Source organism: Salvelinus alpinus, chromosome 31 (genome assembly GCF_045679555.1).
Source record: "Salvelinus alpinus chromosome 31, SLU_Salpinus.1, whole genome shotgun sequence".
NCBI classification, from domain to species: Eukaryota; Metazoa; Chordata; class Actinopteri; order Salmoniformes; family Salmonidae; genus Salvelinus; species Salvelinus alpinus.
In genome coordinates this window covers 35,912,936-35,929,098 of record NC_092116.1, presented here as the reverse complement: position 1 = coordinate 35,929,098, position 16,163 = coordinate 35,912,936, and the positions used below count along the sequence as shown (strand labels likewise).

Genomic DNA, 16,163 nt, shown 5'->3' with positions numbered 1-16,163 from the left:
TGTGTGTTTAGGACAGGGTGTGGACTAATGTTGTGTGTTTAGGACAGGGTGTGGACTAATGTTGTGTGTGTGTTGGACAGGGTGTGGACTAACTTTGTGTGTGTTTAGGACAGGGTGTGGACTAATGTTGTGTGTGTTGGACAGGGTGTGGGCTAACGTTGTGTGTGTGTTTAGGACAGGGTTTGGACTAACGTTGTGTGTGTGTTTAGGACAGGGTGTGGACTAATGTTGTGTGTGTTGGACAGGGTGTGGACTAACGTTGTGTGTGTGTTTAGGACAGGGTGTGGACTAACGTTGTGTGTGTTGGACAGGGTGTGGACTAACTTTGTGTGTGTTTAGGACAGGGTGTGGGCTAACGTTGTGTGTGTGTGTGTGTTTAGGACAGGGTGTGGACTAACGTTGTGTGTGTGTGTTTAGGACAGGGTGTGGACTAACGTTGTGTGTGTGTTTAGGACAGGGTGTGGACTAACGTTGTGTGTGTGTTTAGGACAGGGTGTGGACTAACGTTGTGTGTGTGTGTTTAGGACAGGGTGTGGACTAACGTTGTGTGTGTGTTTAGGACAGGGTGTGGACTAACGTTGTGTGTGTGTGTTTAGGACAGGGTGTGGACTAACGTTGTGTGTGTGTTTAGGACAGGGTGTGGACTAACGTTGTGTGTGTGTTTAGGACAGGGTGTGGGCTAACGTTGTGTGTGTGTGTGTGTTTAGGACAGGGTGTGGACTAACGTTGTGTGTGTGTTTAGGACAGGGTGTGGACTAACGTTGTGTGTGTGTTTAGGACAGGGTGTGGACTAATGTTGTGTGTGTGTTTAGGACAGGGTGTGGACTAACGTTGTGTGTGTGTGTGTGTTTAGGACAGGGTGTCGGCTAACGTTGCTATGAGTCTGAACTGCATCATCGCCATGGTGGACCGGCTACAGGAGAGGGAGAACAGGAAACAGGAAGTGACCTCACAGACACAGAATGATGTCACCACCACCTCGCACAACACTGGTACGGACCCAAACTGTAGCAATACTTCAGAAATACATCCTTCCTTCCTTGGTTCCTACATCCTTCCTTCCTTGGTTCCTACATCCTTCCTTCCTTGGTTCCTACATCCTTCCTTACTTGGTTCCTACATCCTTCCTTCCTTGGTTCCTACATCCTTCCTTACTTGGTTCCTAAATCCTTCCTTCCTTGGTTCCTACATCCTTCCGTCCTTGGTTCCTTAAGAACAGATCTATAAGTGAATTTAAAGGTTACTATATCTTCAATCAATCCGACCGATTCAGATCGGGGAGTATATTTTTTATTAAGTCCCTGAAATCATTCGTTACGCAGATAATTGAATGGATTTGAAGTATAATCCTCTCTCTCTTCCCCCTTCCAGACACGTCCCGCTCTCCTTGGCAGGCCTCTCTCGCCCCTCTTCCAGACCCTTCCCGCTCTCCTTGGAAGGCCTCTCTCGCCCCTCTTCCAGACCCATCCCGCGCTCCTTGGCAGGCCTCTCTCGCCCCTCTTCCAGACCCGTCCCCCTCTCCGTGGCAAGAACAACTCCTCCCTCTAGTTGTGACTCTGAAGGAGTGTGTGTGTGACGCGGTGGAGAGGGCCCGCTGTGCTATGACCTTCGTCCTCCTACAGGGGGCAGCAGCATCAGCCTGCCACGGCCAGGCCCTGACACACAGACGAGACGCTGTCTTCAGCCAGGCAGTGAGTAGTGTGGTGGGGGGGGCTCTTTTATAGTTGATAACATGTGGTCATGTTTGGTTAGATCTCTAACATGTGGTCATGTTTGGTTAGATCTCTAACATGTGGTCATGTTTGGTTATATCTCTAACATGTGGTCATGTTTGGTTATATCTCTAACATGTGGTCATGTTTGGTTATATCTCTAACATGTGGTCATGTTTGGTTAGATCGCTAACATGTGGTCATGTTTGGTTAGATCTCTAACATGTTTGGTTATATCTCTAACATGTGGTCATGTTTGGTTAGATCTCTAACATGTGGTCATGTTTGGTTATATCTCTAACATGTGGTCATGTTTGGTTATATCTCTAACATGTGGTCATGTTTGGTTAGATCTCTAACATGTTTGGTTATATCTCTAACATGTGGTCATGTTTGGTTAGATCTCTGACATGTGGTCATGTTTGGTTGTATCTCTAACATGTGGTCATGTTTGGTTAGATCTCTAACATGTGGTCATGTTTGGTTATATCTCTAACATGTGGTCATGTTTGGTTAGATCTCTAACATGTGGTCATGTTTGGTTATATCTCTAACATGTGGTCATGTTTGGTTATATCTCTAACATGTGGTCATGTTTGGTTAGATCTCTAACATGTTTGGTTATATCTCTAACATGTGGTCATGTTTGGTTAGATCTCTAACATGTTTGGTTATATCTCTAACATGTGGTCATGTTTGGTTATATCTCTAACATGTGGTCATGTTTGGTTAGATCTCTAACATGTGGTCATGTTTGGTTAGATCTCTAACATGTGGTCATGTTTGGTTAGATCTCTGACATGTGGTCATGTTTGGTTATATCTCTAACATGTGGTCATGTTTGGTTAGATCTCTAACATGTTTGGTTATATCTCTAACATGTGGTCATGTTTGGTTAGATCTCTAACATGTGGTCATGTTTGGTTATATCTCTAACATGTGGTCATGTTTGGTTATATCTCTAACATGTGGTCATGTTTGGTTAGATCTCTAACATGTTTGGTTATATCTCTAACATGTGGTCATGTTTGGTTATATCTCTAACATGTGGTCATGTTTGGTTAGATCTCTGACATGTGATCATGTTTGGTTATATCTCTAACATGTGGTCATGTTTGGTTGTATCTCTGACATGTGGTCATGTTTGGTTAGATCTCTAACATGTGGTCATGTTTGGTTAGATCTCTGACATGTGGTCATGTTTGGTTATATCTCTAACATGTGGTCATGTTTGGTTAGATCTCTAACATGTGGTCATGTTTTGTTAGATCTCTAACATGTGGTCATGTTTGGTTAGATCTCTAACATGTGGTCATGTTTTGTTAGATCTCTAACATGTGGTCATGTTTTGTTAGATCTCTAACATGTTTGGTTATATCTCTAACATGTGGTCATGTTTGGTTATATCTCTAACATGTGGTCATGTTTTGTTAGATCTCTAACATGTTTGGTTATATCTCTAACATGTGGTCATGTTTGGATAGATCTCTAACATGTTTGGTTATATCTCTGACGTGATCATGTTTGGTTAGATCTCTAACATGTTTGGTTATATCTCTGACATGTGGTCATGTTTGGTTAGATCTCTGACATGTGGTCATGTTTGGTTAGATCTCTGACATGTGGTCATGTTTGGTTAGATCTCTGACATGTGGTCATGTTTGGTTAGATCTCTGACATGTGGTCATGTTTGGTTAGATCTCTGACATGTGGTCATGTTTGGTTAGATCTCTAACATGTGGTCATGTTTGGTTAGATCTCTAACATGTGGTCATGTTTGGTTAGATCTCTAACATGTGGTCATGTTTGGTTAGATCTCTAACATGTGGTCATGTTTGGTTATATCTCTAACATGTGGTCATGTTTGGTTATATCTCTAACATGTGTTCTTCAGCCAGTTGGTCCCTAACACTGACCTACGTCCTTTAATATATCTTGCTATATATCCCTCCTATCCCCCTCTCCCTCCCCTCTCTCTCTCTATCTCCCTTTCCCTCCCTCTCTATCTCCCTCTCCCTCCTCACTCTCTCTCCTTCCCCTCTTTCTCCCTACCTCTCTCCCTCCATCCTCTCTCTCTCTCCTTCCCTTCTTTCTCCCTACCTCTCTCCCTCCCCTCTCTCTCTCTCCTTCCCCTCTTTCTCCCTACCTCTCTCCCTCCCCTCTCTCTCTCTCTCCCTCCCCTCTCTCTATCTCCCTTTCCCTCCCTCTCTATCTCCCTCCCCACTCTCTCTCCTTCCCCTCTTTCTCCCTACCTCTCTCCCTCCCCTCTCTCTCTCCTTCCCCTCTTTCTCCCTACCTCTCTCCCTCCCCACTCTCTCTCCTTCCCCTACCTCTCTCCCTCCCCTCTCTCTCTCCTTCCCTCGTCTCTCTAGCTGTGTGCGGTGGTGTGTGGGTTCGTATTGAGGCTGTACTCGGGTCTGGAGGATAAAGTCTTCCTGCTGCAGCTCTGTGAGGTTGGGCTCATCACACAGTTTGAAGGACTGCTCAGCACCTACAGTGAGTTATATACACACACACACACACACACACACACACACACACACACACACACACACACACACACACACACACACACACACACACACACACACACACACACACACACACACATATACACACACACACACACACACACACACACACACACACACACACACACACACACACACACACACACACCTATTGTTGTTATGTTTTCTCTCATTATGTGTGTGTGTGTGTGTAGTATATGTGTGTGTGTGTGTGTGTGTGTGTGTGTGTGTGTGTGTGTGTGTGTGTGTGTGTGTGTGTGTGTGTGTGTGTGTGTGTGTGTGTGTGTGTGTGTGTGTGTGTGTGTGTGTGTGTGCTAGGTGATGAGGTGGGTATGCTAGAGGACATGGAGATGGGAGTATCAGACCTGAATAGAGTCTCCTTCAAAATAACTGAAGCCAAATCAGATCAACCCACAGATCTACTGCCCTCTGTCACTGGACTACGGTAACACACACACACACACACACACACACACACACACACACGCACACACGCACACACGCACACACGCACAAAACAATCTAGAACTCTTGATGGTATCACAATCAATTCAACTTGTCTCTCTCTTTTTATTTCAAATGTTGTTTATTTTCCTCTCTCTCTCTCTGGCTCCGTCCCTAGGGGCTGTTTTTGTGTGGAAGTCCCGTTGCCGTCGGAGACGTACCTGTTGTTACCAGCTGAACTGAGAGATGGGCGGGACTTAAGAGTTCACCCGTTACTGTTTAACATCGGCATCAACCAGCAACAGAGTCTAGCCGAGAGGTAACTACCAATCTCTCTCTTTCCCTCTGTTTGGAGACAGTTCTATCTGTCTATATATCTAGGTTTGGAGACAGTTCTATCTGTCTATATATCTAGGTTTGGAGACAGTTCTATCTGTCTATATATCTAGGTTTGGAGACAGTTCTATCTGTCTATATATCTAGGTTTGGAGACAGTTCTATCTGTCTATATATCTAGGTTTGGAGACAGTTCTATCTGTTTATATATCTAGGTTTGGAGACAGTTCTATCTGTCTATATATCTAGGTTTGGAGACAGTTCTATCTGTCTATATATCTAGGTTTGGAGACAGTTCTATCTGTTTATATATCTAGGTTCGGAGACAGTTCTATCTGTCTATATATCTAGGTTTGGAGACAGTTCTATCTGTCTATATATCTAGGTTTGGAGACAGTTCTATCTGTCTATATATCTAGGTTTGGAGACAGTTCTATCTGTCTATATATCTAGGTTTGGAGACAGTTCTATCTGTCTATATATCTAGGTTTGGAGACAGTTCTATCTGTCTATATATCTAGGTTTGGAGACAGTTCTATCTGTCTATATATCTAGGTTTGGAGACAGTTCTATCTGTCTATATATCTAGGTTTGGAGACAGTTCTATCTGTCTATATATCTAGGTTTGGAGACAGTTCTATCTGTCTATATATCTAGGTTTGGAGACAGTTCTATCTGTTTATATATCTAGGTTTGGAGACAGTTCTATCTGTCTATATATCTAGGTTTGGAGACAGTTCTATCTGTCTATATATCTAGGTTTGGAGACAGTTCTATCTGTTTATATATCTAGGTTTGGAGACAGTTCTATCTGTCTATATATCTAGGTTTGGAGACAGTTCTATCTGTCTATATATCTAGGTTTGGAGACAGTTCTGTCTGTTTATATATCTAGGTTTGGAGACAGTTCTATCTGTCTATATATCTAGGTTTGGAGACAGTTCTATCTGTTTATATATCTAGGTTTGGAGACAGTTCTATCTGTCTATATATCTAGGTTTGGAGACAGTTCTATCTGTTTATATATCTAGGTTTGGAGACAGTTCTATCTGTTTATATATCTAGGTTTGGAGACAGTTCTATCTGTCTATATATCTAGGTTTGGAGACAGTTCTATCTGTCTATATATCTAGGTTTGGAGACAGTTCTATCTGTTTATATACCTAGGTTCGGAGACAGTTCTATCTGTCTATATATCTAGGTTTGGAGACAGTTCTATCTGTCTATATATCTAGGTTTGGAGACAGTTCTATCTGTTTATATATCTAGGTTTGGAGACAGTTCTATCTGTCTATATATCTAGGTTTGGAGACAGTTCTATCTGTCTATATATCTAGGTTTGGAGACAGTTCTATCTGTCTATATATCTAGGTTTGGAGACAGTTCTGTCTGTTTATATATCTAGGTTTGGAGACAGTTCTATCTGTCTATATATCTAGGTTTGGAGACAGTTCTATCTGTTTATATATCTAGGTTTGGAGACAGTTCTATCTGTCTATATATCTAGGTTTGGAGACAGTTCTGTCTGTTTATATATCTAGGTTTGGAGACAGTTCTATCTGTTTATATATCTAGGTTTGGAGACAGTTCTATCTGTTTATATATCTAGGTTTGGAGACAGTTCTGTCTGTTTATATATCTAGGTTTGGAGACAGTTCTATCTGTTTATATATCTAGGTTTGGAGACAGTTCTATCTGTTTATATATCTAGGTTTGGAGACAGTTCTATCTGTTTATATATCTAGGTTTGGAGACAGTTCTATCTGTTTATATATCTAGGTTTGGAGACAGTTCTATCTGTTTATATATCTAGGTTTGGAGACAGTTCTATCTGTCTATATATCTAGGTTTGGAGACAGTTCTATCTGTTTATATATCTAGGTTTGGAGACAGTTCTATCTGTCTATATATCTAGGTTTGGAGACAGTTCTATCTGTCTATATATCTAGGTTTGGAGACAGTTCTATCTGTTTATATATCTAGGTTTGGAGACAGTTCTATCTGTCTATATATCTATGTTTGGAGACAGTTCTATCTGTCTATATATCTAGGTTTGGAGACAGTTCTATCTGTTTATATATCTAGGTTTGGAGACAGTTCTATCTGTCTATATATCTAGGTTTGGAGACAGTTCTATCTGTCTATATATCTAGGTTTGGAGACAGTTCTATCTGTCTATATATCTAGGTTTGGAGACAGTTCTATCTGTCTATATATCTAGGTTTGGAGACAGTTCTATCTGTTTATATATCTAGGTTTGGAGACAGTTCTATCTGTTTATATATCTAGGTTTGGAGACAGTTCTGTCTGTTTATATATCTAGGTTTGGAGACAGTTCTATCTGTTTATATACCTAGGTTCGGAGACAGTTCTATCTGTTTATATATCTAGGATCGGATACAGTTCTATCTGTTTATATATCTAGGTTCGGAGACAGTTCTATCTGTTTATATATCTAGGTTCGGAGACAGTTCTATCTGTTTATATATCTAGGTTCGGAGACAGTTCTGTCTCTCTATATATCTAGGTTCGGAGACAGTTCTATCTGTTTATATATCTAGGTTCGGAGACAGTTCTGTCTGTCTATATATCTAGGTTTGGAGACAGTTCTATCTGTTTATATATCTAGGTTTGGAGACAGTTCTATCTGTCTATATATCTAGGTTTGGAGACAGTTCTATCTGTTTATATATCTAGGTTTGGAGACAGTTCTATCTGTCTATATATCTAGGTTTGGAGACAGTTCTATCTGTCTATATATCTAGGTTTGGAGACAGTTCTATCTGTTTATATATCTAGGTTTGGAGACAGTTCTATCTGTCTATATATCTAGGTTTGGAGACAGTTCTATCTGTCTATATATCTAGGTTTGGAGACAGTTCTATCTGTCTATATATCTAGGTTTGGAGACAGTTCTATCTGTTTATATATCTAGGTTTGGAGACAGTTCTATCTGTTTATATATCTAGGTTTGGAGACAGTTCTGTCTGTTTATATATCTAGGTTCGGAGACAGTTCTATCTGTTTATATATCTAGGTTCGGAGACAGTTCTATCTGTTTATATACCTAGGTTCGGAGACAGTTCTATCTGTTTATATATCTAGGATCGGATACAGTTCTATCTGTTTATATATCTAGGTTCGGAGACAGTTCTATCTGTTTATATATCTAGGTTCGGAGACAGTTCTATCTGTTTATATATCTAGGTTCGGAGACAGTTCTGTCTCTCTATATATCTAGGTTCGGAGACAGTTCTATCTGTTTATATATCTAGGTTCGGAGACAGTTCTGTCTGTCTATATATCTAGGTTCGGAGACAGTTCTATCTGTTTATATATCTAAGTTCGGAGACAGTTCTGTCTGTCTATATATCTTGGTTCGGAGACAGTTCTATCTGTTTATATATCTAGGTTCGGAGACAGTTCTCTCCAAGAAAGGATCAACCTCAGAAGCTGTGAGATGTTGAAGTCCTACTACAAGACCCTGAGAGACAAACTACCCAACCTGAGTAAGTCACACACACACACACACACACACACACACACACACACACACACACACACACACACACACACACACACACACACACACACACACACACACACACACACACACAGTACTGATAGTACTGATACTTCAACCTTAAAGTAGTACTGATACTTCAACCTTAAAGTAGTACTGATACTTCAACCTTAAAGTAGTACTGATACTTCAACCTTAAAGTAGTTCTGATACTTCAACCTTAAAGTAGTACTGATACTTCAACCTTAAAGTAGTACAGATACTACAACCTTAAAGTAGTACTGATACTTCAACCTTAAAGTAGTACTGATACTTCAACCTTAAAGTAGTACTGATACTTCAACCTTAAAGTAGTACTGATACTTCAACCTTAAAGTAGTACTGATACTTCAACCTTAAAGTAGTTCTGATACTTCAACCTTAAAGTAGTACTGATACTTCAACCTTAAAGTAGTACTTATACTTCAACCTTAAAGTAGTACTGATACTTCAACCTTAATGTAGTACTGGTACTTCAACCTTAATGTAGTACTGGTACTTCAACCTTAAAGTAGTACTGATACTTCAACCTTAAAGTAGTACTGATACTTCAACCTTAAAGTAGGACTGATACTTCAACCTTAAAGTAGTACTGATACTTCAACCTTAAAGTAGTACTGATACTTCAACCTTAAAGTGGTACTGATACTTCAACCTTAAAGTGGTACAGATACTTCGACCGTAAAGTAGTATTACTTCAACCTTAAAGTAGTATTGATACTTCAACCTTACAGTAGTACTGATACTTCAACCTTAAAGTAGTACTGATACTTCAACCTTAAAGTAGTACACATACTTCAACCTTAAAGTAGTACTGATACTACAATCTTAAAGTAGTACAGATACTTCAACCTTAAAGTAGTACTGATACTTCAACCTTAAAGTAGTACTGATACTTCAACCTTAAAGTAGTACTGATACTTCAACCTTAAAGTAGTACTGATACTTCAACCTTAAAGTAGTACTGATACTTCAACCTTAAAGTAGTACTGATACTTCAACCTTAAAGTAGTACTGATACTTCAACCTTAAAGTAGTACTGATACGTCAACCTTAAAGTAGTACTGATACCCCAACCTTAAAGTAGGACTGATACTTCAACCTTAAAGTAGTACTGATACTTCAACCTTAAAGTAGTACTGGTCCTCCAACCTTAAAGTAGTACTGATACTTCAACCTTAAAGTAGTACTGATACTTCAACCTTAAAGTAGTACTGATACTTCAGCTTTGACAGATGACTGCTGAAAGAATTTGGATCTCAGCTGTCTTCCCCCCCTCCCTCACTCTTATCTCTCTCTCTCTCCCCCTGTCCCTCCCTCCCTCTCTCTCTTCCAGCCCTGCCCTGTTCCCGGTCCCCGTTAGCTGTAGAGGACTTGTTGTGTTCTCTGGAGCAGTCTCTGGAGATGAAGAAGAGGAAGAACGTCGAGGTCCTGTGGCTCGCTGCCTCCGTAAGATAACCTCTGACTTTTAACCTTTGACTTCATATCTTAGCTGAAGGAGTGCAAAGGACTGACTCTCTCTCTGTGTCTGTCTCTCTGTCTCTCTGTCTCTCGCTCTCTCTGTCTCTCTCTCTCTCTCTGTCTCTCTCTCTGTCTCTCTCTCTCTCTGTCTCTCTCTCTCTCTCTGTCTCTCTCTTTGTCTCTCTCTCTCTTTGTCTCTCTGTCTCTCTCTCTCTGTGTCTGTCTCTCTGTCTCTCTGTCTCTCGCTCTCTCTGTCTCTCTCTCTCTCTCTGTCTCTCTCTTTGTCTCTCTCTCTCTCTGTCTCTCTCTCTCTTTGTCTCTCTGTCTCTCTCTTTGTCTCTCTCTCTCTTTGTCTCTCTCTCTCTGTCTCTCTCTCTCTCTCTCTGTCTCTCTCTTTGTCTCTCTCTCTCCGTGTCTCTCTATCTCTCGTGTGTGTGTGTGTAGGTGTGTAGGAGGTTGAATGGTGTCAGGTTGACCAGCTGTAAGAGTGCCAAAGACAGGACCTCCATGTCTGTGACTTTAGAACAGTGTATGTTGCTAAGAGACGAACACACACTCAGCAAGGAGCACTTTAACAGAGCACTGGACTGCATGAGGAGGTAGGGGCGTAAGGGTGTGTGTGTGTGTGTGTGTGTGTGTGTGTGTGTGTGTGTGTGTGTGTGTGTGTGTGTGTGTGTGTGTGTGTGTGTGTCAGTCATGTTTTGTGAATTACCTTTCCACACTCACGGCCCTTCACCATCATACAAGCTACCCATTGGCCCCTCTCCTCCTCTCCTCCTCCCCTCCCCCCTCATCTTCTCTCCTCCCCCTTCTCCACCTCAGCCCTCCTCTCCTCCTCCCCATCCTCCTCTCCTCCCCCCTCCTCTCGTCCCGCCTCCTCTTCTCCTCTCCAACCCTCCTCTTTTCCACCTCAACCCTCCTCTCCTCGTCCCCCTTCCACTTCTCCTCCCCTTCTCCTCAACCCTCCTCTCCTCCCCCCCTCCTTTCCTCCCTTCTCCTCCCCCCTCCTCTCTTCTCCTCTCCAACCCTCCTCTTCTCCACCTCAACCCTCCTCTCCTCCTCCCCTCCCTCTCCCACTTCTCCTCTCTTCTCCTCAACCCTCCTCTCCTCTCCTTTCCATTTGTAGTTTCTGTCAGGTTCTTTCAGACCAAACTGCTTTACTGACTGGCTTTCTGTTTTAGTTTCTCTACATCTAACCTCTCTTCTTCTCTCCTTCTCATCTGCTCTCTCTTCTTCTCTCTTTCTCATCTGCTCCCTCTTCTTCTCTTCTCATCTGCTCCCTCTTCTTCTCTCCTTCTCATCTGCTCCCTCTTCTTCTCTCCTTCTCATCTGCTCCCTCTTCTTCTCTCCTTCTCATCTGCTCCCTCTTCTTCTCTCCTTCTCATCTGCTCCCTCTTCTTCTCTCCTTCTCATCTGCTCCCTCTTCTTCTCTCCTTCTCATCTGCTCCCTCTTCTCTCTTTCTCATCTGCTCCCTCTTCTTCTCTCCTTCTTATCTGCTCCCTCTTCTTCTCTCCTTCTCATCTGCTCCCTCTTCTTCGCTGCTTCTTATCTGCTCCCTCTTCTTCTCTCCTTCCTTTTTCTGCTCCCTCTCCATCCTACTTCTCTTATCGTCTCTCTTGTTGCTTTAAAAAAAATGTGATTTTACTTTTCTTGCTTTCTCCTTCTTCTCCCCCCCACTTCCCCTCCCCCAGCTCTCGTCTCCAGCAGGGCCAGATAGTGGGTTGTTGGGACCCAGAGAGAGGAGCTGGGTCGTGGTCTGGGTTTAGGGGGGAACAGAAGACTCCAGCAGCACCTGGCAGACACTTCTACCCAGTAGCTCTTCTCCTGATCACCTCACATCTGCTAGTGGTCTGGCTCATACTGAGTATGGTAGTTGTAACTGGGAAATAGCAATAAAATACTGACTATGGTAGTTGTAACTGGGAAATAGCAATAAAATACTGACTATGGTAGTTGTAAGTGGGAAATAGCAATAAAATACTAACTATGGTAGTTGTAACTGGGAAATAGCAATAAAATACTGACTATGGTAGTTGTAACTGGGAAATAGGAATAAAATACTGACTATGGTAGTTGTAACTGGGAAATAGCAATAAAATACTGACTATGGTAGTTGTAACTGGGAAATAGCAATAAAATACTGACTATGGTAGTTGTAACTGGGAAATAGCAATAAAATACTGACTATGGTAGTTGTAACTGGGAAATAGCAATAAAATACTGACTATGGTAGTTCTTTAAAAAAAAAAGTCAGTTAATTAAGAACAAATTGTTATTTACAATGACGGCCTACCGGGGAACAGTGGGTTAACTGCCTTGTTCAGGGGCAGAACGACTTGTCAGCTCGATCCAGCAACCTTCCGGTTATCGGCCCAACACTCTAACCACGAGGCTACCAGCCGGTTCTAATGGGGCAATGCCAATAAAATACAACTATTGTAATACCAATAAATACATATACAATGGTACCACTTACAGAGTTCTGCTTTTTCTGCTTTCTACTCTCTCTCTCTCTCTTGGTTCTCTCTGCTTTCTACTCTCTCTCTCTCTCTTGGTTCTGCTTTCTACTCTCTCTCTCTCTCTCTCTCTCTCTCTCTCTCTCTCTCTCTCTCTGTGGTTGTGTACATGTAAGTGTGATTGTGTACATGTAAGTGTGATTGTGTACATGTAAGTGTGATTGTGTACACGTATTTGTGATTGTGTACATGTATGTGTGATTGTGTACTCTATTTTCAGCCCCCCAGACAGTGATGCACGTCAACTATTGAAAGTCTTTGTGTTTCATCCCCTGAAATCCATTGTTCCGTTCATTCATCCTGTCGTGTGTGTGCGTGCGTGCGTCTCTAGGGAGGGCTGTAGGATGGAGAACGTTGAGAAGAACATCAGAAGCAGGAAGTATGCTTTCAACAGCATCCAGCTGAAGGCCTTCCCCAAACCCTACCGCCCTCCGGAGGGCACCTACGGGAAAGCAGACACTTAGGAGGAGGACGAGAGAGAAGGGTGGAATGAATGAGGGATGAATGAAGAACGGATGGATGGAGAACTATAGAGGGATAGAAGGATGAAGAGACTGGAAAATAGACACTTAGGATAACATGGAGGGAAGTGTTGTTTTTTTTTTTTAAATGACTGTCTTCCAATAATGTATGTTTGATTCTGTAAATATTGAGTTTGACAAAATAATGAAAACATTTTTAAAAGCTCAAGTGTTTTCCACACGTTTTCCCACAACATGAAGTAATTTTGATAGTAGCCTCTACTATCTCTAGTTGGGATGCGAGGAAGTCCATATTATGGTGCAACAACACGTCAGACCACTAGATGGCGCTACTCGTGTAGCGCAGCCATACCGGCTGAAACTCTGTCTCCTTCCAGAAAGTGGCGTTTTCTCATTGTCTCAATGAGAGTGGAATATTGTCAAACAAAACATTGAATGGCTTATTTGTCAAGTGATGTTTAATTTGATCGAATATAAGTTTCGTAATGCTTAAGTTGTTATGAAATGTACTGATTTAAAAGTAGGACACGTGACATCCCGGCAACTTTGAGGGGGAAAAAAACACTTTTATAACGGAGTTGTTTTGAAATGGCTATGCATATTCATGACATGAGGCTACTAGTATAGCATCTCTCTGGAAAGATGAGATTCTCACGATTATCACTCTCTCCATTTTTGCTTGACCTCACAAATATCACGGGACTCGTCTGAAGGTAACCTGGTACCAGGCTGGAAAAATGAATGGAAATTAATGGGGCAGAGGATATCTACAGTGCATTCGGAAAGAATTCAGACCCCTTCACTTTTCCCACATTTTGTTACGTTACAGACTTATTCTAAAATTGATTAAATACAACAAAAAAATCCTCAGTAATCTACACACAATCCACCATAATGACAAAACAAAAACAAAATTTGTAGAAATGTATGCAAATGTATTAAAAATAAAAACGGAAATATCACATTTACATAAGTATTCAGACCCTTTACTCAGTACTTTGTTGAAGCACCTTTGGCAGCGATTACAGCCTTGAGTCTTCTTGGATATGATGCTACAAGCTTGGCACACCTGTATTTGAGGAGTTTCTCCCATTCTTCTCTGCAGATCCTCTCAAGCTCTGTCAGGTTGGATGGGGAGCGTCGCTGCACAGCTATTTTCAGGTCTCTCCAGAGATGTTCGATCGGGTTCATGTCCGGGCTCTGGCTGGGCCACTCAAGGACATTCAGAGACTTGTCCCGAAGCCATTCCTACATTGTCTTAGCTGTGTGCTTTGGGTCGTTGTCCTGTTGGAAGGTGAACCTTCATCCCAGTCTGAGGTCCTGAGAGCTCTGGAGCAGGTTTTCATCAAGGATCTCTCTCTGTACTTCCCCACAGCATGATGCTGCCACCACCATGCTTCAATGTATAGATGGTGCCAGGTTTCATCCAGGCATGACGCTTGGCATTCAGGCCAAAGAGTTAAATCTTCATTTCATCAGACCAGAGAATCATGTTTTCATGGTCTGAGTCCTTTAGGTGCCTTTTGGCAAACTCCAAGCGGGCTGTCATGTGCCTTTTACTGAGGAGTGGCTTCCGTCTGGTCACTCTACCATAAAGGCCTGATTGGTGGAGTGCTGCAGAGATGGTTGTCCTTCTGGAAGGTTCTCTCATCTCCACAGAGGAACTCTGGAGCTCTGTCAGTGACCATCAGGTTCTTGGTCACCTCCCTGACCAAGGCCCTTCTCCCCCGATTGCTCAGTTTGGCCGGGCGGCCAGCTCTAGGAAGAGTCTTGGTGGTTCCAAACTTCTTCCATTTAAGAATAATGGAGACCACTGTGATCTTGGGGACCTTCAATGCTGCGGAAATGTTTTGGTTCACTTCCCCAGATCTCGGAGCTCCACGGACAGTTCCTTCGACCTCATGGCTTGGTTTTTGCTCTGCACTGTCAACTGTGGGACCTTATATAGACAGGTGTGTGCCTCTCCAAATCATGTCCAATCAATTTAATTTACCACAGGTGGAACTCTAATCAAGTTGTTGAAACATCTCAAGGATGATCAATGGAAACAGGATGCACCTGAGCTCAATTTCGAGTCTCATAGCAAAGAGTCTGAAAACTTATGTAAATAAGGTACTTCTGTTTTTTATTTTGAATAAATTTGCGCAAAAAAATGTGAATGTTCTGAATATTGTACGAATGCATTGTATGTGTAGCCCACGTGTAAAAAAAGTATATAAAATAATTAATGAATTAATAAAAATTATAAATAATAAAATAATATTAAAAAGTGTAATAAAAGTCTACACCCCCTTGAACTTTTTTTCACATTTTGTTGCAAAGTGGGAAACAGATCAGATGTATTTATTTAGAATAGATTTCATTAGTAATGTTTTGATCTACACCGAAAATACTCTAAAATGTCAAAGTGAAAAGAAAATTCTACAAATTGTTACAAATTAATAAAAACGTGACTAAAATATCTGTTGTTACACCGTGTTCTGTGTTCACCCCCCTTTTTGTTTACATGAGTTCAGAAGTAAAATACATTACGTAATCAGGGGTTGCCATGACAACCTCTTCCTCTGTCCTCCCCCCCTTCCCCACCCATACATCTGTAAGGTCCCTCAGTCCAAGTATTGAATTTCAAGCACAGATTCAACTACAAAGACCAGGGAGCTCTTTTTTTTCCGAAAGCCTCATAAAAGAAGGGCAGTGATTGGTAGATGGGTAACAATAACAAATCAGTCATTGAATATCTCTTTTAAGCGTGGTGATTGTATTAAACCACCCAGACATATCAAAGATGCAGTCGCCCTGCGGTCATCCTTGAGCTGCAGCACAGGAAGGGAACTGCTTAGGGATGTCTCCATGAGGGCATTGGTGATTTTAGAACAGCCATTGAGTTAAATGGCTGTACTGGGAGAAAACTAAGGATGGATCAACAACATTGTAGTGACTCCACAATACTAACCTAAATGACAGAGTGAAAATAATACAATTATACAGAAGGAACATATTCCAACACATGCGTATGTATGCAACAAGGCACTAAAGTAATATTGAAAAAATAAAACTGCAAAGAAATTGACTTTTTGGCATAAATACAAAGCCGTCTGTTTGGGACAAATCCAACACA

At 41.7% G+C, this 16,163-nt stretch overlaps 1 protein-coding gene across 1 annotated transcript in view; it reads left to right on the top strand.

Moving 5' to 3' along the window:
• The window catches only part of LOC139561304 (type II inositol 3,4-bisphosphate 4-phosphatase-like), a 58,564-nt gene extending 43,056 nt beyond the window's left edge, over nucleotides 1-15,508 (top strand). Inside the window, exons 15-23 of the mRNA XM_071378314.1 lie at nucleotides 854-992; nucleotides 1,372-1,691; nucleotides 4,085-4,208; nucleotides 4,562-4,688; nucleotides 4,866-5,006; nucleotides 8,435-8,532; nucleotides 9,922-10,034; nucleotides 10,491-10,645; nucleotides 12,895-15,508. Of these exons, the coding sequence (XP_071234415.1) occupies nucleotides 854-992; nucleotides 1,372-1,691; nucleotides 4,085-4,208; nucleotides 4,562-4,688; nucleotides 4,866-5,006; nucleotides 8,435-8,532; nucleotides 9,922-10,034; nucleotides 10,491-10,645; nucleotides 12,895-13,027 (1,350 nt within the window). The 3' untranslated portion in view covers nucleotides 13,028-15,508. The remainder of the gene's footprint in view (nucleotides 1-853; nucleotides 993-1,371; nucleotides 1,692-4,084; nucleotides 4,209-4,561; nucleotides 4,689-4,865; nucleotides 5,007-8,434; nucleotides 8,533-9,921; nucleotides 10,035-10,490; nucleotides 10,646-12,894) is intronic.
• The last annotated feature ends 655 nt before the right edge of the window (nucleotides 15,509-16,163 follow it).